Source organism: Artemia franciscana, chromosome 2, assembly GCF_032884065.1.
Source record: "Artemia franciscana chromosome 2, ASM3288406v1, whole genome shotgun sequence".
Lineage (NCBI taxonomy): Eukaryota > Metazoa > Arthropoda > Branchiopoda > Anostraca > Artemiidae > Artemia > Artemia franciscana.
In genome coordinates this window covers 21,637,292-21,660,628 of record NC_088864.1, presented here as the reverse complement: position 1 = coordinate 21,660,628, position 23,337 = coordinate 21,637,292, and the positions used below count along the sequence as shown (strand labels likewise).

At 36.3% G+C, this 23,337-nt stretch overlaps 2 protein-coding genes across 2 annotated transcripts in view; one reads left to right on the top strand and one right to left on the bottom strand.

Annotated features, from left to right (window-relative positions):
- LOC136038653 (uncharacterized) overlaps positions 1-23,337 on the bottom strand; it is a 150,952-nt gene that overhangs the window by 117,596 nt on the left and 10,019 nt on the right. The window lies entirely within an intron of this gene.
- Positions 1-23,337, top strand: part of LOC136038644 (carboxypeptidase M-like) — a gene marked incomplete in the record, with an annotated part of 99,188 nt that overhangs the window by 73,883 nt on the left and 1,968 nt on the right. The window contains 3 exon segments of the mRNA XM_065721896.1: positions 12,472-12,648; positions 18,927-19,045; positions 22,292-22,561. Coding sequence (XP_065577968.1) covers positions 12,472-12,648; positions 18,927-19,045; positions 22,292-22,561 — 566 coding nt within the window.

Below are 23,337 nucleotides of genomic sequence, written 5' to 3'. Positions count from 1 at the left end.
AACAGAGCAAGCAGTGGCTGCTTTACGCAATTTCTTATCAGATGCTATGGATGATAGTTATTTGGCGGCAACTATATTTTTGACATTATAAAAGCTTTTTATACAATAGAACATGCAATTCTTTTTGATAAGCTGGAAAATATAGGAATTCGTGGAATAGCTCTTGAGTTAGTGAGATCTTATTTATTAGAAAGAAGTTTTACAGTCGAAGTTGGTGAGGAATCATCTCATAGTTTTCCTTTAGAAAATATAGGGGTTCCTCAAGGGTCTGTATTGGGACCGTTACTTTTTTTTATCTACATAAATGACCTCCCAAACTGCATGCCTTTGAATGATGAATTACCAGTATAGTTTTCAGATGTCACAGCTGTTAGTTTGAAGGCTGGCAACGAAAAGGACCTACGAGTGGCCCTCGAAACTGTTGCTTTTAATGTAAACTCTTGGTTTCGTGCTAATCGACTAATACCTAACCTAGAGAAGTCGGAATTTGTGTTGTTTTTTTTAGAAGCTTGAGAGCAGTGAAGCGTGTGTAATTTAAAACTATTATTATTGGAACTTCCTCCATAAAAAGAGTGGATGTATTTAGATATTTAGGTATCTACATTGACTCAACTCTGTCTTTTAAGGTCAATATTAATAAACTCGAGGCAACAGTGTCCAGATATCCTGGTTGTTTATATAATGTAAAGTTCCTGTTTCCTTGCCAAGTAATGAGAAAATTATATTTTTCATCAGTTGGATGCTATTTTCAATATTGCCCGACCTTTTGGATGCTGAAATTCCATTCACATTTACGAAGACTCCAAATTGTTCAAAACAAGTCGATAAGAATCCTCAACCTTTTTTTTTAACACACCCTAGGAAGACAAATGAATTATCTGAAACCAAAACATCTTTTTGATTTCTTGATATTCTTCTTTTACAACAAATTTTTTACCATAATATAGGCAAATGGTTTTTAGAAATCCAGCGTAGGGATAATTTTTTTAATAACATGAAACTCGTGGTTGAAGATAAACATAGCCATTTATCAAGAGCAAGGAATAAGTTTCTTTTTCCTTTTATTAAAAATGAGACTACTACTGCTACTACTAAGAACTCACAACAGCATCAAGCCACCACACGCTCCTCCTAATCTATCCAACCTAATCTATTCAAGGCCTCCCTCTTTACACCCTCCCAGGAAGTTTCCATTTCCTTTAAATCTTTACTTATGCCATCCTCCCAACCCAGACAAGGACGACCTACTTTCCGTGTAGCCCCAGACGTTTGGCCAAAAAGGACAATCTTCGGCAATCTGTCATCCTTCGCCCGGAGAACGTGACCTAGCCATCTCAACCTTTCTTTCATTACAGCCTTAGAAAGCGGGATTGAACCACATTTTTCGTACAACCTACTGTTTGAAATACGGTCAGTGAGCCGGGTACCCAGAACAATCCGTAGGCAATTTTTCTGGAAAACATCTAGAAAATTTTCATCTGCTTTTCCGAGCGCCCATGCTTCAGAGCCATATTTGACCACTGTCATCACAGTGGCATCCAATATTCTAATCTTGGTTTGCAGACCTATCTTTCTATTCTTCCAAACTTTTTTTTAATTGTGAAAAAACACCCTGATCCTTAGCTATTCTACTTTTAACGTCTTCACTGCTCCCACCGTCTTTACTAATAATACTACCAAAGTAAGTGAAGCTGCCAACCTGATCAATCTTTTCGTTACCCAACGTCACCTTTTCATCTTCACTTATTCCTAGCCTTAGTGAGTTAGTCTTCTTCACATTAATTTTCAAGCCTACCTGAACTCGCAAAACCTCCAAAAATTCATTCATTTTGCTCACACTTTCATCTAATATGCTTAAATCATCAGCATAATCTAAGTCCAGGAGCGTTTTTCCTCCCCATTTGATTCCGTGGTCTCCAATTGCCTTTCCTGTGTTCCTTAAGACGAAGTCCATCAAAATGATCCATATAAATGGGGATAGAACACAACCCTGCTTAACTCCTGATTTAATACAAAACCAGTTGCTAAACTCATTTCCTACCCTAACCGCAGCAGTATTATCAAACAGTTCGTGGCAACGAACTGTAGTAAGGTGCGACCCTGCTCAATAGTAACCAAAACTCTAAAAAATGGAATTTTGATACCAAAAGCTACATCAAAAGAATCGCATTTTAATGCTGATTTTAAATATATAAGTTTCATCAAGTTTAGTTAAAATAAAGTCAAGTTAAAATTTTCTATTTTTAATCAAAAATTTCTGATTGTAATGAAAAAAGATGAAAATATAAATAGCTTTTAATCAGACAGCGAACGTGTCAAGCCTCAAACGTCAAGCTCTAAAATTAAATATAGAGTTCCAATATCCTTGTAATATATAGAGTAAAACCGATGTTGCATAAGCGAAACAGCCTTAAGTAATACCTGCTATGGTGTTAAACTGTACATTTAGTCAAGAGGCTTTATCAAACAGTTCGTGGTAACGAACTGTAGTAAGGAGCGACCCGGCTCAATAGCAACCGAAACTCTAAAAAAATGTAATTTTGATACCAATAGTTACATCAAAAGAATTGCATTTTAATGCCGATTTAAATATATAAGTTTCATAAGATTAGTCTCACCCATCAAAAGTTACGAGCCTGAGAAAATTTGCCTTATTTTAGAAAAATTTGCCTTATGTTAGAAAATAGGGGGAAACACCCCCTAAAAGTCATAGAATCTTAACGAAAATGACACCATCAAATTCAGCGTATCAGAGAACCCTATTTTAATAGTTTCAAGCTCCTATCTACAAAAATGTGGAATTTTTTATTTTTGCCAGAAGGCAGATCACGGAAGCCTGTTTATTCGTTTTTTTTTTTTGTTTTTTTTTTTCCAGGGGTAATCGTATTGACCCAGTGGTCCTAGAATTTTGCGAGAGGAATCATTCTAACGGAAATGAAAAGTTCTAGTGCCCTTTTTAAGTGGCCAAAAAAATTGGAAGGCACCTAGGCCCCCTCCCACGCTAATTATTTTCCCAAAGTCAACGGATCGAAATTCTGAGATAGCCATTTTATTCAACGTAGTCGAAAAACCTTATAACTATGTCTTTGGGGACGACTTACTCCCCCACAGTCCCCGTGGGAGGGGCTACAAGTTACAAACTTTGACCAGTGCATACATATAGCAATGGGTATTGGGAAGTGTACAGACATTTTCAAGGGTATTTTTTGGGTGGGGGAGGGGCTGAGAAGAGGGGGATATGCTGGGGGAACTTTTCATCGAGGAATTTGTCATGGGGGAAGAAAATTTCCGTGAAAGGAGCGCAGGATTTTCTAGCATTATTTAGAAAAAAAATGAAAAAATAAATGTGAAAACATTTTTTACGCTAAAGTTTTTTGCCGTTTTAAAAAGTAGAGTTAAGAGAAAGAGTCAAACTTTAGTGTAAAGAGCGGGGCGTTGATGAGGAAGCAGCCCCTTTCATATACGAAGTAATTTCTGTTCGTTTTAAGTTTTAATGTCGCTCCTTACTTTCAGTTAAAAAAAAATTGTTTTTTTTATTTGATTGTCGTACATAGCACAAATCACTTAAATGTATTTTTCTCGTACACCATATAAGGATAAGACCTTTGCTAACGCTCTTCTATCAACAGAATCGAAAGCTTTCTCATAATCGATAAGACCGAGGACCAAAGGTATTTGACAACGAAGGGACCTCTCAATTATTAAGTGAAAATTTGGTTGACACATCCCCTACCTAAAACCGCACTGTTCTTCCCTTAAAACTTTGTCTACAGCATCTCTCAGTCTAAAAAGTATCATATTACTAAGTAATTTGCTACCTACAGAGACAAGACTAATGCCACGATAATTACAACACTCACTCTTGTCACCTTTCTTATACAGTGGTTTAATCAAGACTTTCCTAAAATCATTAGGTACTTCCCTTTTTTCAAAAATCAAATTCATAATCTTCAGTAGCTTATCAAACAGTTCGTGGTAACGAACTGTAGTAAGGAGCGACCCGGCTCAATAGTAAACGAAACTCTAAAAAACAGAATTTCAATGCTAAAAGATATATCAAAAGAATTGAATTTTTATGCTGATTTTAAATATATAAGTTTCATCGAATTTAGTCTTTGTCATTAAAAGTTACGAGCCTGAGAAAATTTGCCTTATTTTGGAAAATAGGGGTTAACACCCCCTAAAAGTCATAGGATCTTAACGAAAATCACACCATCGCATTCAGCGTATCAGAGAACTCTATAGAAAAAATTACAAGGTCCAATCTACAAAAATGTGGAATTTTGTATTTTTTGCCATAAGACAAATCACGGGTACGTGTTTATTTGTTTGTTTGTTTTTTGGGTTTTTTTTCCAGGGGTCATCATATCGACCAAGTGGTCCTAGAGTGTTGCAAGAGGGCTCATTCTAACGGAAATGAAAAGTTCTAGTGCCCTTTTAAAGTGACCAAAAAAATTGGAGGTTACCTAGGTCCCCTCCCACGCTCGTTTTTTTCCCAAAGTCAATGGATCAAAATTTTGAGATAGCCATTTTGTTCCGCATAGTCAAAAACCATAATAACTATGTCTTAGGGGATGACTTCCCCCCCCCACATTCCCTGGGGGAGGGGCTGCGCGTTACAAACTTTGACCAATGTTTACATACAGTAATGGTTACTGGGAAGTGTACCGACGTTATCAGGGGGATTTTTTTGGTTTGGGTGTAGGGTTCAGGGGAGGGGTCTATATGGGAAGATCTTTCCTTGGAGGAATATTGCATGGGGGAAGAGAAATTCAATGAAAAGGGCGCAGGATTTTCTAGCATTACTATTAAAAAAAAACAATGAAAATATAAACATGAAAAAGTTTTTTCAATTGAAAGTAAGGAGAAGCATTAAAACGAACAGAGATTATTACGCATATGAGGGGTTCTAAAAATACTTTAGCATAAAGAGCGAGGTATTTAGGAGGAGATAAATACTTCGCTCTTTATGCTAAAAAATTTTTAAGTAATTTCAACTATTTAATCTACGGCCTTTCTGATTCAGGGGTCATTCTTAAAGAATTGGGACAAAACAAGATTTAGTGTGAAGAGCGAGGTATTAACGAGGGGACCAACCCCCTCACATATATAATCAAAAATATAATAATATAAATGTTTGATACGTAAGTCAATTCTTAAGTTACGTATATTTTTTTTACTAATAAAAACGTTCGTTAAAAATTAAAAGATCTAGTTGCCCTTTTAAGTAACCGAAAAATTGGAGGGCAACTAGGCCTCCTGCCCCACCCCTTATTTCTCAAAATCGTCTGATCAAAACTAAGAGAAAGCCATTTAGCCAAAAAAGAATTAATATGCAAATTTCATTTTAATAATTTATGTACGGAGAGCCAAAATCAGACATGCATTAATTCAAAAACTTTCAGAAATTAAATAAAAAAAACAAGTTTTTTGAAATGAAAGTAAGGAACGACATTAAAACTTAAAACGAACAGAAATTACTCCGTATATGAAAGGGGCTTTTCCTCCTCGACACCCCGCTCCTTGCGCTAAAGTTTGATTCTTTCTCGCAACTCTACTATTTAAAACAATAAAAAACTTTAGCGTAAAGAGCGGGGTGTCGAGGAGGAAAATCCCCTTTCATATACGGAGTAATTTCTGGTCGTTTTAAGTTTTAATGTCGCTCCTTACTTTCATTTCAAAAAACTTGTTTTTTATGGAATTCCTAACCTCAAAGCCACCATGTTTAAGAAACTCATTTATCACACTATCAGCACCTGGAGCCTTATTATTTTTTAATCCTTTTAGTACTGTCGCTAATTCTTCCTCACTAAACAAATCTTCCTTCACATCCAAGGTATCACAAAGTTTTTCATTTTCATCTATATCTTTTCCTGCAACTGTATCTCTGTTTAGCACATTCTCAAAATGTTCCACCCATCCCTTTAACTTTTTCCTTATCACTAGTTGTTGCCCCATTTCTATCTTTAAGTGGGACTAGTCTGGATTGACTACTCCCTTTCAATTAATTAACATGCCAGTATAATATTTTACTATTATGCCGTCTAGCTGCATCTTCAGATCCTCAGCAATTTTATCTATGGCCTCCACTTCACATCTTCTTAGTTCATATTTTAATGCAATCTTCCCTTTTTTTACATTCCTTTTGTTTTCATACGACTTATCACTCAGATAATTCTTATACAAACCCCTTCTACTCTCTATTAAACCTAAAGCTTTTTCACTAATATTCCTAGTTGCAGTCTTAGCACTCTTCCCTAGGACACCATCAGCAACTTCACAAATTGTTTTTCTAAAATTATTCCATCTGTCTTCCACATTGTCAAATTTTAAACTCTCAAGTTTAGTAAAAATGAGAGATCAAGACTAAGTTTAAAATATCAACTTCCAGAGATTGCCAATAAATGTAAACTATTTGATTTACTAAGTGAGCCACCATCACTCTATATATATACAAAGAAATTGAAAAAGATAGTTCTTTCTGTCTATAGTAGCAGGGACTGAATGTAAAGTAATTTATTTCTAAATTAGTTTATAAGTCCCATTCGTGTCTCCATGAGTCAATTTTTTTCCGCTTCTTCTCTCTCTCTCTCTCTCTCTCTCTCTCTCTCTCTCTCTCTCTCTCTTTCTCTATGTACTCCTTGTGAGTTATTGAGGTGTAATTCCTTCTTTTTTTTCTCTCTATTGTTAAAGGAGACAAAACGAGGTGCCTCCCTGTCTCCTTTGTGTAAGATTTATGTATATCATTTCTTGTTGAATAAAGTCAAGTCTAAAGTCTATATAACAGGCAGCAGCCATGCCCGTCCCACTTCCGAAGTGCGGATGGTATACCATATATACCTAGAGCAGACCCGCCTCTCATTTCTTTCATTGTCTCCCGAACTTAACTTACCTGAATGGGAGCAACCAAATCATAATCACATTCTTTCTTTGGGCTAGCTGCTACATCACTTACTACAGATACCAGGTCTAGTCTCGATTTAGTTCCTCCTTGGTCCCTAATCACTTTTTTTTGCTCTCTCCTCTAAATGTAAAGACCAAGAATCTACTGCAGGTATACCATCATTAGCCTCTATTCTTCCTATAGATTTTATTTACTATAGGCCAAATCGTCCTAATTTCCCCTTCTCTACATTCTTTCTTCAGCTGGGATGGACCTGTGGAGTGTGGTATCGGGGGATTTTTGGGGTTGTTATGTGTTTTTTGGTTGGCGGGGGGGGGGGGGTAAATATTGTGCTGTTTCTTTAAATGAGAGAGATTGATTCGAAGTTTGAGTTGATTATGGTTATGTTGTGATTTTTAATCAAACATATATTTTTACTTGTTATTGCCGTACGTCTACAAAACTGTAAAGTTTTTCTTGGTGCGGCAGCATTTTGTGAAAGAAATGTTATGGTTTTGTATGTAAGGGAAATAAAATAAATAAAATAAATTGCTCTACTTTCCTAATTCATGCTCTTCTTTCTTGATATTCAACATTTTCTGAATCATTTTCTTTTTCTGAATCAACTTATAATCCATCAAAAATCTAATATTTTCCCTACTACCTATACTATCCCTCACTTTCCCCAGCGCCTCCAAAACTTTCTGATGTTTCCTTTCCCAGTCTTCATCAAAATATCAATTGTTAATATCATTCTTAACTCTGTAATTTAACTTTGAACCTACTTTATATACAGCATCATATACTAACACTAGTGGCTCATCTATTTTTCCATCTTCTATTAAAACCAAACATTTCTCTAAATCCTGCTTAACTTCTTGATTCATCATCATACTCTGAACCCTCCTCCCTGTGTGACCATCAGGGAGGAGGGCGCGTATTTGTGTGGGAGTTGGTTATTATATTTGTTAAAAGCATAAGAAAGGAATCATGCACTGTGATCATCTTGTCCCTATGTCAGTTATGGAGTTAGTATGTATTCACAGCCATTGCTTTAAAGCCTCAACTCCCCACAAGAAAACACAAAACCAACAATTATGATTTTTCTACAATAAAATTTGATAATAGCAGAACTTTGAAAAATCACATATTCGTTCACCTTGTGACAGCGTAGTGGATGTGGCTGAGATACCTGATTGTAAGGTTCCAGGATCAATCCCGCGTGTCGCAAGGAATTAACTCTTTAAGCGGTAAACTCCGTAATTTTTTTCATCTCTGAATCATTTTTTCCCATCTGTTTTTACCCACCAGAATTTAATTTTCTTTCCATTCGACTGATAATGCAAGACTTAAATTTTGCCCTAAATACTTTACGCTAAAGTATTTTCAGTAATTTCAACTATTCTACGGCTTTTGTTATTCAGGGGTCATTCTTAATGAATTGGGACAAAATTTAAGCTTTATTGCAAACAGCGAGGTACTGACGAGAGGGTGAACCCCGTCATATATGTAATAAAAACATGAGAATACAAAAGTTCGTTACGTAAGCTAATTTATAAGTTACGAATATCTTTTACTAATAAAAAGATTCGTAAAAAATTGAAAGTTCTAGTTGCCTTTTTAAGTAACCAAAAAATCGAAGGGCAACTAGGCTTCCTCCCCCGCTCTTTTCTTCTCAAAATCATTCGATCAAAACTATGAGAAAGCCATTGAGCTAAAAAAAAATAAATATGCAAATTTCGTTTTATTTATTCCTTTGCGGAGAGCCAAAATCAAAACATGCGTTGATTCAAAAACGTTCTATATGAAAGGGGCTGTTTCCTCATCAACGCCCCGCTCTTTAAGCTAAAGTTTTTTACTGTTTAAAAAAAAAAGGTTTGAGGGAAAGAGTCAAACTTTAACGTAAAGAGCAGGGCGTTGATGAGGAAGCAGACCCTTTCATTTACGAAGTGATTTCTGTTCGTTTTAAGTTTTAAAGTCACTCCTTACTTTCAGTTATAAAACTTGTTTTTCTTATTTCTTTACTAATAACCATTGCCTAGGCTTATACCTCTTTCATTCCCATGGTCTAATCTACTCCCCCCCTTCTTTTTATGGCACTTGGTATTAACCAAGTGACATATAGCGATCGCAAATTCTATTGGTCTGTCAGTCCCGGTTTTGCTACTTTAGGCGCTTCCAGGTAAGCTAGGACGATGAAATTTGGCAGGCGTATCAGGGACCGGACCAGATTAAATTAGGAATAGTCGTTTTCCCGATTTGACTATCTGGGGGGGGGGAGTGGATTGAAATAACCGTAATGGATCTGCTCTGTTTAGGGGAGTTGGGGGGAGGTTTAATTCTTAAAAATTAGAGAAAATGAGGTATTTTTAACTTACGAAGGAGTGATGGGATCTTAATGAAATTTCATATTTAGATGGACCTCGTAACTCAGATCTCTTACTTTAAATTCCGACCGGATTCAGAGTCATTAAGGGAGGGAGTGGGGGGGGGCGGAAATCTTGAAAAATACTTAAAGCGGAGAGATCAGAATGAAACTTGGTGGTAAGAATAGAAACAAGTCCAACATCCGTGACTGACATAACCGGAACGGATTCGCTCTATTTGGGAGAGTTGGGGGGGGGGAGGGTTAATTCTGAAAAATTAGAAAAAATGAGGTATTTTAACTTACGAAGGAGTGATCGTATCTTAACGAAATTTCATATTTAGGAGGACCTCGTAACTCAGATCCCTCATTTTAATCCCGACCGGATCCAGCGTCATTGGGGGGGGGGGCGGAAATCTTGGAAAATACTTAAAGCGGAGATATTAGGATGAAACTTGGTGGGAGGAATAAAAACAAGTCCAAGATATGTAACTGAGATAACCGGACTGGATCCACCCTCTTTGATGGAGTTGTGGGGGGGGGAGTAACTCGGAAAAATTAGAAAAAAAATGAGGTATTTTTAACTTACGAACGGGTGATCAGATCTTAATGAAATTGGATATTTAGAACGATCTTGTGCTTTAGAGCTCTTATTTTAAATCCCAACCAGATCTGGTGACATTAGGGGGAGTTGGAGGGGGAAACCGGAATTCTTGGAAAACGTGAAAATTGAGGTATCTTTATCTTAAGAACGGGTGATCGGATCTTAGCGAAACATGATATATAGAAGAATGTCATGTCTCAGATGCTCCATTTTCAATTCAAATCGGATCCAGAGACACAGAGGGTTGGAGGGGGGAACCAGAAATCTTGGAAAACGCTTAGAGCGGAGAGATCGGGATGAAACTTGATGGGAAGAATAAGCACAAGTTATAGATACGAGATTGACATAATTGAAACGGATCCGTTCTCTTTGGGGGAGCTGGAGGTTGTTAATTTGGAAAAATTAGAAGAATTGAGGTATTTTAACTTAAGAACAGCTGATCGAATCTTATTGAAATTTAATATTTAGAAGGAACTCATGTCTCAGAGCTCTTATTTCAAATCCTGACCAGATCTGTTGACATTGGGGGGAGTTTGAGGGGAAAACCGGAAATCTTGGAAAACGCTTATAAATGTCGTAGATACTTGATTGATATAACCAGACTGGATCCGCTCTCTTTGGGGGTGTTAGGGGGTGGGGTTCAGTGCTTTGGCGAGTTTGGTGCTTCTGGACGTGCTAGGACGATGAAAATTGGTAGGCGTGTCAGGGAGCTGCACAAATTAATTTAATAAAGTCGTTTTCCCCGAATCAACCATCTGAGGGGCTGAAGGAAGAGGAAAAGTTAGAAAAATTGAGGTATTTTCAACTTACGAGTGGGTGATCGGATCTTAATGAATTTTGATATTTAGAAGGATCTCGTGATTCAGAGCTCTTATTTTAAATCCCGACCGGCATTAAGCCTCTGACTTTCCTTTTAAAGCAATCTATTGATTCTTAGAATTTCGCTAGAGCTCATACCATATGAGCTCTTGGCTCTTGCGACCTCGTCACAAGTGCCTTATGAGCTGTTAGCTCTTGTTTTAAATAACGGCACTAGAATAGACGTAGTCCAAGACAAAGGCCATTCTACAAAGTCCGACACATATTAGGAAAGTCAAACAAGGTAACTTTATTTTTAGGACAGTTGTTACTCAAATGTGACTGAAATGCACTAATAATCTACAGAGTGGAACTTAGTAACTCGAAATATCTCCTTCCAAAAACTCTTTCGGTTCAGATGTAACAATTGCAATTCGTTTCATACACTATTGTTGATGCCTTTTCTTGCGGTTTTTCAATTAGTACTGAATTAACTTAACAAAACTTTTCCAAAAGTAAATGACGGTAAAACAAAACGGAAGAATCACTCCACAATTACATAATACATTTTTCTCCGGTGATGGCTTTTGTCCTAATAATTTTAGGGAACAAGCACCGTACCAGGATATCTAATCGTATTTTGGCACTCTGTTATAATTTCAATGCATTGCTTTTTTTATGAAATCGATGGTGCAATGTTACATTTAATGTGACATTGAGGTCTGTTCCTGATAAAATGAATGGTGCAGAAATAAGTATAGTGGGTCTGAAACAAGAGTAGTTTTTCAGTATTTCTGGGTAGGGAGCTATGGGTGAAAACTTAGTTTATGCCGATTTGTTCTACCTGTTAGGAATGAATGGGATAATATTTCCTTAAGTACTAGAATTTGAAGTTTGGTGCTGGTAATGGAGAACTCCTGTAAGAAACTTAAGTAAAACTTAAGTAAGAAGCTCTTACTCCTGTAAGAAACTTAAGTCTAAAGTTTATTCCGGGTAAACCAAAAAAAAAAGGCCCGAACCAACTGATTCTGCAGTATATTCAAATAATTACTAAGCAAGGCTGTTAAATTCAGTTGTTTAGCTTTTTTTTTCATTATTACACTGATGTTTTCGCAGTAAAAAAAGAAACAAATAGGCTGAGTTCAGCCTATGAAGTGGGGGATGGGGGAGCGCCTAGCTTACACTCCACGTTTTGCTGTGGCGCAACGCCACAGCAACGTGTGGCAAGCGCTAGCTAGTATAATATATAAATAGAATATAGATATATATAATATAATATTTAGATATTATCTGGAATAATTAAAGTTAATAACATATTTTTGGCAAATAGAATGTGTACATGAAACCCTATTCAAAATTTTCAAAACTCAGTCTTAAATGGACGTAGAGTTTTTTTCGTAGTGAAAGGGGAGTTGAGTACTTGAAAGGGAGATGAGGTTGAATTTTGAACGCAGACTGTTGTTATTGGACTAATAATTCTGTGATTTATATTTTTGACAGAGTTATCCACCACCACCACCCCCCATAACGACGCCCCTGGTTATCAGTAGTGAAAAGCCATATTCGAAAGTCTGTGTAGAAAAGCTGCCTTTGGTAATTTTTTAGCTCGGAAAGGTGGGTCTTTCACCCCTCCATATGTGGCTGGCCCAGATCGGGGTCCGAAAATCCACATGAGGGAGAACTGTGAACTTTACCATAATTTGGCAAGTTATTAACATGAGATCTTCAGAATAGACACAAGTCAAGAAAAGACACCATAATTGAGTTTTTTTTCTATTTTTCTGCTTTAAAGATAATTTTTTTTGTTTTCTAATTTTCCAGTAACGCAGCCATATATTACGGCACCTGCGTTGACTCCTGATACAGACGTATTCAAATATTTGGCTTCCTCTTATGCCTCTACGCATCCAACAATGCACCAAGGGCTACCTTGCAAGCCTGGAGCAGCTGCATTCCAAAATGGAACTGTTAATGGAGCTGCTTGGTATCCTTTAGTTGGTAAAGTTTGATTATATATTTTTAGGATTATTAGACTTTTATTCAACGTTTATGATTATTTTTCAATTTTGTCTTTTTGATTCTTCAATCCTTATTTCTTTTAATTTTCATGATTTTTCTGAAAATTGTGACCAAAATTAAAAGTAAATACAAAAACTAGGTAAAATATAGGTAATTACGGAGGAAATTGTAGAAACCGAGATATTTGCAAGCAAATAATTACTGCTACTCTGTGCAAATAGAAACTATCCTTTTGTTACCACATTTACCACAATTTGCCAGAGCTACACCACTTGTTGCTGCAACTCTATGCAAATAGAAACTACACTTTTGCTACCACATTTGCGAAATTTTACCACAGCAACAGCAAATTGCTGCTGAAGCTATAAACAAATAGAAACTATACTTTTGCTAACACTTTTACCACATTTTACAACTGAAACACCAATTCTTGCTGCAAATCTATGCAAATAGAAACTATACTTTTTGTACTACATTTAACAAATTTTTACCACTGCAACAGGAAGTCGTTGCTCCTCAGCAACAACAACTTGTTGCTGCAACTCCAAGCAAATAGAAACTAAACTTTTGCTATATTTACCAAATGTTACCACAGAAACACCAATTGTTACTACAACTCTATGCAAATAGAAACCATGCTTTTGTTACCACATTTTGTTACATGTTACCACTCGAAAATAAGAACTGTTAATTTTTAAATAATCTCTAGCCACCCTTAGAATCTTATTTTTACTTTTAGTGGAATTTAATGAAAAGAACAAGTTTTTTCAACCGAAAGTAAGGAGCAATATTAAAAATCAAAACGAACACAAATTATTACGTATGTGAAGGGGATTGACTCCTCCTCAACAGCTTGCTCTTAACGCTGAAGTTTTTTAGTACCTTTAAAAAAGATTCTTATTGTTCTAATTAAAAAAAGCCTTGTGTTTCAAGAGTCGTTTTTGAAGAATTGTGACAAAATTCAAACTTTAGTGTAAAGAGTGAGGTGTTGAGGAGGGGGCAATCCCCTTCATATACGTAATAATTTCTCTTCGTTTTAAGTATTATTGCTGCTCCTTACTTTCAACTGAAAAACCTTGTTTTCTATATTAATTTCTGATCGTTTTTAAAATATTGCCAGAAAATCCGGCCCCACCTCCACGGAGAAATACCCCTCTCCATAGAAACGTTCTCTGGACAATTCAATCCCGGTGAAAATTTACCCCTGACAATCACCCTTAACAACTCCAGGCGTGAACTTAAGACGGAACAGAGAAAGCAAGACACATAAAAAGAATTTTGTTTATGAATTCTGGCAAATTCTCCAAGTGCGTAATTTCCCCTGATATGGTCAGCCCCTCGAAACTCCCCTCCCCATGGAAAATCCTCCCGTGGAGAAACCCTCAGCAGAGAATTTGCCTCCCCCCCATATGAAGATGTATAGCCTACATACTTCCCAATAACAAATACTATGCGTAAACAACGGGAAAATTTTGTAACTGAAAGATCTATACTCTAGGGCTATGGGGAGGGGGGTAATGTTGTATCCAAAGGCATAGTTATTGGGTATTTCGATTATGATGAACAAAATGGCTATCTCAAAATTTTATCAAAATTTTATCGGACGATTTTGGAAAAAGGGACGGGGCCTGGTTGCCTTCCAATGTCACTTGAAAAGAGCACTAGAACTTTCAATTTCTGTTTGAATGAGCCCTCTCACGCTATTCTAGGACCACTAGGTCGATATGATCATCCCTGGGAAAAAAACAACAAAAAACAAATAAATAAATAAACACGCATCCGTGATCTTTCTCCTGGCAAAAACTAAAAATTTCACATTTTTCAGATAGGAGCTTTAAACCTCTAAAGTTGGGTTTTCGGATACGTTGAATCTAATGGTATGATTTTCATTAAGATTCTGTAGCTTTTAGGGGATGTTTCCCCTTTTTTGAAAATCAGGTAAATTTTTCATGTTCTTAAAATTGGTAAAATCAAACTTAATGAAACTTATATATTTGAAATCAGTATAATAAGCCAATTCTTTGGATATATCTATTGGTATCAAAATACTAGTTTTTTAGAGTTTTGAGTGGTACTGAACCGGGTCACTCCTCACTTACAGTTCGTTACAACGAACTGTTTGATTAGAGCTTCGCTTTAACAATCAATCTGTTAATACTTTGCAATAAGCCCAGATAAATTACGTATTTAATATAATTTTCCAAGTGAAAGACTAGTCGGGTCTTTAGCAATATAAAAATGGTCCTAATCATTTCGCTTCGATTAAACGCTGAAGTTGTTAATCTGATCTTAAAATAAATACTTGGTACTCTAACTGGCAAAATTGCAAATCCCTCATTGCAACTAGCAAAAGTTGCAAACCCCCATCGCTGAAGATGATTGTAGCCTAACAGCCGATTATTACTTACAAGTCCCCTACATGTCTTGCCACTGGAATCGAATTGGTCTTACCATCAAATACACCGGAAACAAATAACAGGTACACCAACTAGCAAAAGTTGCGAACCCCTCATTGCCGAAGATGATTATGAAATAACAGCCGACTGTTGCTTAAAACTCCCCTATATGTCTCACAATTGGTATGGGCCTATTTTTGGTTTCAGTGTGTGCCTTACTACTGAAGTTGTCAACCCCTTTAAAGTTTCAAACTGGTATATCTCATGAAGGAATTTTTTTTACCAAAAAATGGATGACATATACATTGATCAGCTCATCAAGAGCTATCGACTGCCGTCAAAAAAATTCTATCTTTCTTAGTTCAAAAGTTGACTCTTTTGCCGTAGGCCAAGTTTCTAACGTCATCACTTAGAAGGGAGCAAAGGATAAATTCTAATTTCTTTAGCAATGAGGAACTTTTAAAGTTTAAGAGGCACACCTGATACCATTTCTCTACCGCAATCCTAACTGCAAAAAAAAAACGAATGATAAACTCAGCTGAAATCACAAACAGAAATGGGTAGAAACAATAGATTTTTGGACCCAGGCAAGAGTTCTACGAAGCTTTCCAAAATGCAAAGTCACATTCATCAATCCGGCCTAATGTCCGCACTTTCCGTAAAAAACTACAGAGGTTAGAACCTTACAACTTTCTAGGAATAAGCTGAAATCAGGGTGCTAGAAAAAAAAAACACACACGACAAAACCAAAGTGTTGCTCTCGTAACACAATGAAGCGATGATTCTTGCTTACCCTGAGAAAATTTGTCAATCTTTAGGAGCCTCGTTTCATGAAAGCATGGGAGGTGAGAACTTACCCGGGCCCTTTGAGCGTTCTAAAGCCTTCGTGACGAAAACCTGAGAAAGTATGTAAAAGTACACTGTTTCATAATACAATAATGTGGAAAAATATTTTCCATAGTTAAATCACACCCACCCCCCCAAAAAAAATCAGTTGGTCTCTTCCCGGATTGGGATTCTGGTTATACTGCTGCTGGAAAGCGAGTTGTATCTTATGGCCTCAAATCCTTCCTGCTCGTTAAGGAAAGCTGTTACTACGACTCTCAGTAATTGACATATCATTGCTCTCACACCAACAGTTCGAATGTGATATCTTAAAACTTCTGAGGTAATTGGGAGAAAGGGTTTATTAAGCTGATGGGTTATGGCTATACCAGGATGATGGAATTTGAAGTGAACATGCATCGCCCTGATGATCCTCTCTTTGAAAAAAAGCTCAGCAAACTATTTTTGGCCATTATCTCAGAAGTTTGAAAATGTCAGATGCTACCCTTACGCACAAGAACGGCGAATAGCATGAGAGAGGGCCACAGTCTGAAGGCATAATTTTTACTAGGCGTCACTGTTGATTTTTCTATCTTAGAATAGAAACATGTCTATTTATTTTCAGTTCTACCTTAGCCAGAGCCGCTGAAACTGCTCCGGAAAGGGAAAGTTGTCCTGAGTGCTATGGCTGGGGTATGTGGCTAGGTGGTTGTCCACTTTGATAAAATTTCTCTCTTCGATGCGGCTTTTTTTGTTCTATTTGAGTCGGGAAGGGGATGGTGTAATTAATTTTCTTCCAGGTGCCACCAACCCTAGGAACGGTTCTGACCGTAACCTGTTGGTTGGTTTTGGTATTTCACTCTGTTAAATATCAGTTTTCTTGAAAATAAATATCAATCTCTCAGAAGAAAGTGGTACGATTTTGTTCATTAGTTCTTGTATACTTGAACTCATTCCTCGTTTTTATGTCAGATGATATATTCTAAAAGTCAATTTAATAAAAATTTTAACATGCTCCATCACTTATCTTATTTACTTTGTTTTCAATATTATTTTGTTAGTAGTTTAATGTTGAAAATTTGTTTTGTAGCGTTTTTGGCAATGTGTCAACACATAGGTATTTGAAGTAGTTGCTGGCTTTACTCAAAATAATACAACTTCAAGTATGCGTGCGACTATTCAATAATCTTCTAGGTTCTAGCTATTCTCCCTATACCATTCGTGTTAACAAAAAAATAAATTCTAAATTTTAAATTATGCGCCAACTACCACGAAACAGGTATTTTATCTAGCTAATTATAAAAACCCACGTAGGTATTAACTATCTATCTTTGGCGATAATTACCGCAACTAATGACATATCAGCGCCATTGTTGGCCCCATAAAATCATAATTAGCCCACCGTTATAAAGTTTTCTTGAAATTATATGTTCCGATTCTCAATTGGTCCTATTTGAACTTGGCTCTGGTGCCGACCTATAATACAAAGTAAATACACGGCATTAATTTCCACGAGATTTATAAGTATGGTACTTCTAGACACTAATGCCGCCTTTTATTTGATCTTATTTCTGTTTAGTTTAAGTCCTGTTTCCTTAATAGCGTTTTTTTACGTATTTAGTAAGCTCAAAGCCATTTTATTTGCGCTATCCCGTAAGGAACCGTACCGTTTTCAGTAACTGGATTCCAAAAATCGAAACTTGTTCGTCCAGGTAGTTTCACCTCTTGTTTCATAAAAATGGCGTTAGAAAATATTTACCTGGTGGATATATTTTTCCAGATATGGGTACGGCACTGTTTTTTTGTGCCTACTGTAAGGTATGCTCTTGGCTCTAGTAAATTACAGTACTTTGTGTCTTTTTGAATCCTGAAAAAAGCCAGACTTCACTTTCAAAATTCCCAGATGGGTAAATGTATGACAGTTCATATTATTGACTTACCAATAAAGTGAATATACCACTTGATGCCTTTTTTTATGCTCTTTACGAATATAATAATCACTTCTATTGCAAACCCAAATTTAAGCACTTATTGTCCTAATCTAGCCTAAAAAAGCTAGTAACACCTAAGAAGCATTCGCGGATTTTGAAAACTTTTGCCAGTAAGCTGCCTAGTTCTTTTCCAGTGGTTTGTTTGTCAAAGACAGTACCGAAACGAAACAAAGCGAAGGCTCAAATAAAACGGAACTATGCGAAACGAAAAAAGACCGGAAATGGTAGCCCAAACTGAAACTATTTTGTCTCAAATAAAACGTGACTTAAGATGTAAGATATTTGGGTGGTTAAAATAGCCTGTTTACCCTTTTTTTCTTTTTTTTTCTTTGTATCCAGATTTAGATAATTGTTTCTGTCGGTACTTGTTTCAGTTTTAGGGGAACCAGTCAATGATTGCAAAGCGATTATAAATAATAATTTTTTGTTTTGTACCTATAATGAAGTTCGAAAATAATGGAATTAAGGATTGAATAGGGAGGTTGAGTACGTGCAGCCTTATTAGCCTCCTGTGGCTTATTGATGTAAAGAGTTTTCATTAGTAGTAGCGATAGTAAAAACAAAGAGACTGGTGGCTCTTATTGCTTTGAGCAGTGGTGGTTCTGGCCTCTCTTACACCCGGGGCAAAATATTGATTATTGCTCCCCCTGTCCCCCAAAAAGTTTTTGAGCCGAACAAAATTTTATTTATAAGCAGAATTGTCTTCAGTTTATAAATTAATTAATCATATATTTTTGAATGTTTTTAATTTAATTATTTTAATTTTATTATTTAATCAGTATTATTTAATTATTTTTAATTTTAAAAATTTATTTTATTTTATTAGTTATTTTCATTTATAACTGTGCCTCCTACTTTATTCAAAGAACTAAAATTTCAAAAATTACAAAATGATTATAGCCGCTATATTATTTATTTGAAATTTTGCGCCCCTGAAATTTCTACACCCAGGGCAAGTGTCCCCTCTACCCCCCTCTAAAACTGTTTCTGGTTTTGAGAAAGTGGCTTTGTATACATAAATATTAAGTATATAATTTTATGACAGGTGGTGCTCAAGACTACAATTATATATGGGGAGGCTGTCTAGAAATCACGATTGAAATGAGCTGCTGCAAATACCCACCAGCTGCTGAGCTACCTGCCCATTGGGAGGATCATAGACTAGTAAGTGTTTCAAGCATCAACTTTCTCAAATTTCTATGCACCAAACCAGATTGAAAGCCTCTTTTGTGCTGTATTTCAATCTTGAGTATTCTGTGTAGTAAGTTTGAGGAATTATTTTTTTTCCCAGTCTACAAAGATAAATATTTGGGGAATGGAAATCAGTTCACACAGTTTTACAGAGGAAGCTTTTCCTCAATTTCTAACTCACTTGGTAAAAACTTTAAGGTACACTCAAGTTTCGGTCATGCCCCTCCCTCCCCCCCCCCCCTATTCAAGAAGTACAGTAGAATTATTGTCAAAATTTATACTCATTAGACAGTAATGTGGGAAACTAATCTGAAATCAAGCAAAATTAAAACACAGACCTCTGAGTAGCTGAATAGATGAATAGAACCACTGACACCTGCCAGGTCAAAGACTTAAGCAGTCCAATTACAAGTCTCTCAGAAATACTATGACGATAGCCCTAGGAAGAACTGGGAGGAAGAGGAAAAGTATAGGTTTGTGATGACCAATAGCTTGCAATTTGTGGAAATGTCACGTAATTTACAAGAATAGGTCTGCAGCCTGAAATAGGGCCTGGTGATGTGTTTTCAGTAGCCCAAATCCAGCCCCTTCCTTATTTGTAAGACCTGCAAGATTCTTTGAAAATCTGGTATGCTACTTGTTAAAAAGTCACTCAATCTGTATGTTACCTTCTGAAGGTTATTGAGGGATTCACCATTTGATCCCAATCTCAAGCGACTATCTATCCACGGTTAGACTCTAAAACTATTTATTTTAAAATTATCTTCAAAGGTAAAGTTTTAATGTACACATAAGAGCGATTAAACTGAGAATGAGCAAAAGTTAGACCTCATTACGTTTCTATTGGGGGGGAGGGGTGAGTCCAGGGTATACGCAGGAAGACAACGAGGTCTATCCGTCCCCCCTGACTCCCAAATGTTGCCAATATCAAGATGCTTATCATTAAAATTATCATATAAAACTTAAGAAAAATCATTATTGCCCCCCCCTAAAAAAAAATCTTGCGTGTCTACATAAACTGAAGGGATACTGGCTTCCCTCTAATCTTTGTCAATTATTTGCGCATTTAGAATCTGAACCACTCTATAAAAGCTTTCGTTTATATTTTATTTTTAAATAGGCATACGCTTTCTGAAGATTTTGTTTGTCTGGCATTTAATGTCATAAATGATAGTGGTATGTGTGTCTTCGTATGTGTAGCACAGTGGAGAAGCAAACTCTTGCTTACAGTTTCATCAAACTCGCGTTTGGAGTAACTGTAACATAAAGTTTGATCAAATACCCTATGACGCTACATGGCAGATAATGTCTTGATCTATATTTCCTGATTCTACTTCATCCTCTTATTATATACGTTAACCTTTGGTGAATTTTTTTGAATTGTACTAAATTTCATTTGTTTACTTTTTGGAGTTACGAAATGTTTATCTACCCAATTTTTGTTTTGTTCCTTCATTCATGTTTTACCTTCATTCATGTCTTATTTGGCCTTTCAGGAGATGAATTAATCTGTATTACAGCTAATTGTGGTTGCAGCGGTAAAGTAAGTAAAGTAAGTGTGAAGGCACTAGACCCTTAAGATCCAAACTGGCGGTGCTGATTTCCGTTTCGTGGCCCTTATGCCAGGAAGTGCAATGGGAGGTTGGGGCCAGCCATCCTGTGCTTTCACACAACCTTCCTGCTTACCTTCCCCAAATCTTTCCAGGTACATATTTAAAGCTGGGTCGATTATGGCTGTGCTTTCAGAGTCATACCACTGACCCCGTCCCAAACCAAATAAATGGCTGTGCCAGTGATCGAACCATTGCCCCTTGGACAAAGACTTCTTTAGCCAGCGTGCCAACCACTTAGCCAGGACGGCTTTTAGTCAGCAGTAGCTGCAACCTAGTAAAGGTTTAGATAAAGAAGCAGTGCTAAAGTTAACGGAATTATGGTTAGATTTGATTAATCTATTAAACATCTCCCTTACGTTGGTGCATTTCCCTTTTTCTTTTTTAAAAAGTTTCATCAGTCCTAAAATGCCGACAGTTTTAATCCGGACACAAACTTTCTATTTTAGACACTGCATCAATTTACTTTAAATAAAAGGTATTTCTTGTAAATACATGTATTTCAAGCAGGTATACATTCTACTCGAAATACATAACAAGTTTTTCCAAATATTTTCTTTTTTTGACTTTTCTAAATACCCAATCAACGCATGATTTTAAGTTTTAATTGTATTTACAATATCTTATTAGAGAGACTTATAAACTTGTTAAGAGAGCTGCAATTAGCATATGCTTCATGTAGGTGTTAATATGAAGAGATTTCACTTCATATCTGGCAGTGAAAGAAAATACTATGAAAAACAATTACGTTCAAAGAATTAGACCTAGGTTGTTTTTCTTAAATAATTTACAGTCTAGACATACAAGTTAAGTAATTATATTCTCTTTAACTTGTGAATGTACAAACCATGTTTTAAACTTTAAATCCTAAAAATAAACGAAGGGATTTTAATTTTTCGTTGATAAAGCATAACTTAATTTTGTTCTAAAAACGGTATCAGAGAGATCAGGTAAAGTGTTTTTCAGAAATCTTGACAGCGTGCTCTCAGACCTCAGTACGAATAATTTAAAAGAATGTTGTAAAAATGAATCTTGTAAGAATTTTATAAGAATGCTATAAGAATGTTTTTAAAATGAGCTCTGTAAAATAATTAATTTTGTTTTCAATCCCTTTGTCACAGGAGCCTACTACATTTTTCTCTCTTCTCTTCCACTCAGTGGCATATTTTTTTTTAGAAGGAAGTAGTATCTGATTTTCTTAAGTCCGGTGAAAATGACAGCGAAAAATGATCCATTTAGTAAAAAGTAAGTAAGACAACACTAGACCCTTAAGGCCCAAACTGGCGGTGCTGATCTACGTTTCGTGGCCCTTCATCCAGAAGGTGCAATGGCCGTTTGGGGGCCAACCATCCTGTGCTTTTGCAAACCCTTCTTGATCCATTTAGTACCATAAAGGTAAAGGCATACTAAAGACAACTGATCTGTTTCTGTGGATGCTTGAATTATTTAGGCCTATCTTAGTTTTAATAAGTTCTTTGAAGACGCTGAATTTCAGCTGGGGACGGGGGCACAGAACGTAAAAAAAAATCTCTGCAGTGCTATCACTTACATCTTTTATGAAAAGATGCAAACAGTGACTACTGAAACCACCCATCACTTTCTTTTTTAGGCTTTGCTCCAACTCCTTGGTGAGGCTCGAAGAGGAGTCCGTGGAATGACAGTAGACGGGGAAGGAGTGCCTATACCCTTGGCTGAAATGCGCATACGAAACAGGGATGTTGGATTCAAATCATCATCACGTGGTGAATATTGGAGGATCTTACTTCCTGGTGACTACATTATTGAAGTTTATAAAGGGGGATATGAGCCACGTGAGATTGCTTTCAAAGTCGTTGATGACAAACCAACCATACTAAATATTGTTCTAAAAAAAGTAAAGGTAATTTTAGTTATTTGTTATGTTATTTTTAATCCTGAAGGTAATTGCAAGGATATTTGGAAATGACTAGAAGAGACATTTTAATGCTTTAATAAGGGTATAATAGGAATTTAAAACTATTAGTGCCACTGGCTCTGCAGTGCTTCTCAACAGTTAAAAAAAAAGTTTGTGGTAAGGAACTGTGCATATGGAGCGACTATTAGCCAAAACACTGTACATATGGAGCGACAGTAACCAAAACACTAAAAACAGGAGTTTTGATCGCAATAAATATGTCCCCAGAATTCTTTTTTTTATGTTATACCAGATGTGAAAAAAATCTTTAATTTTGAAGGTAACCACCGAAAATTAAGGGCCTGAGAATGTCTGCCTAATTTTAGACAGAAGGAGCAACACACTTCCTAAAAGATGCTGCAACGAAAGTTCCATATTCAGCCATAAATGATTTCTTAGAAATGAAATTATGCTACATATTCAACATGCCCAAGAACCAAGGTTTTAAGCTCCTATGTACAAAGGCACTAAAACTACATTCTTTCCTGAGAAAATTGATAACGGTTGCGTCTTATTCATCTGTTTGTTTATATTTTTCCCGGGGGTGATAATCTCGAAGCAGTGGTTATATAGTATCGTGAGAGGGCTCATTAAAACTGAAATAAAAAGTTCTAAGGGCTGACTCTTGCTGTTTTGTTCCAAAAGTTTAAAACATTGCCCAAACAGGGTCAAAATACTATCCAGTGAAAGTTAGAGATTGTCAATCGGCCAAGAATTATTGA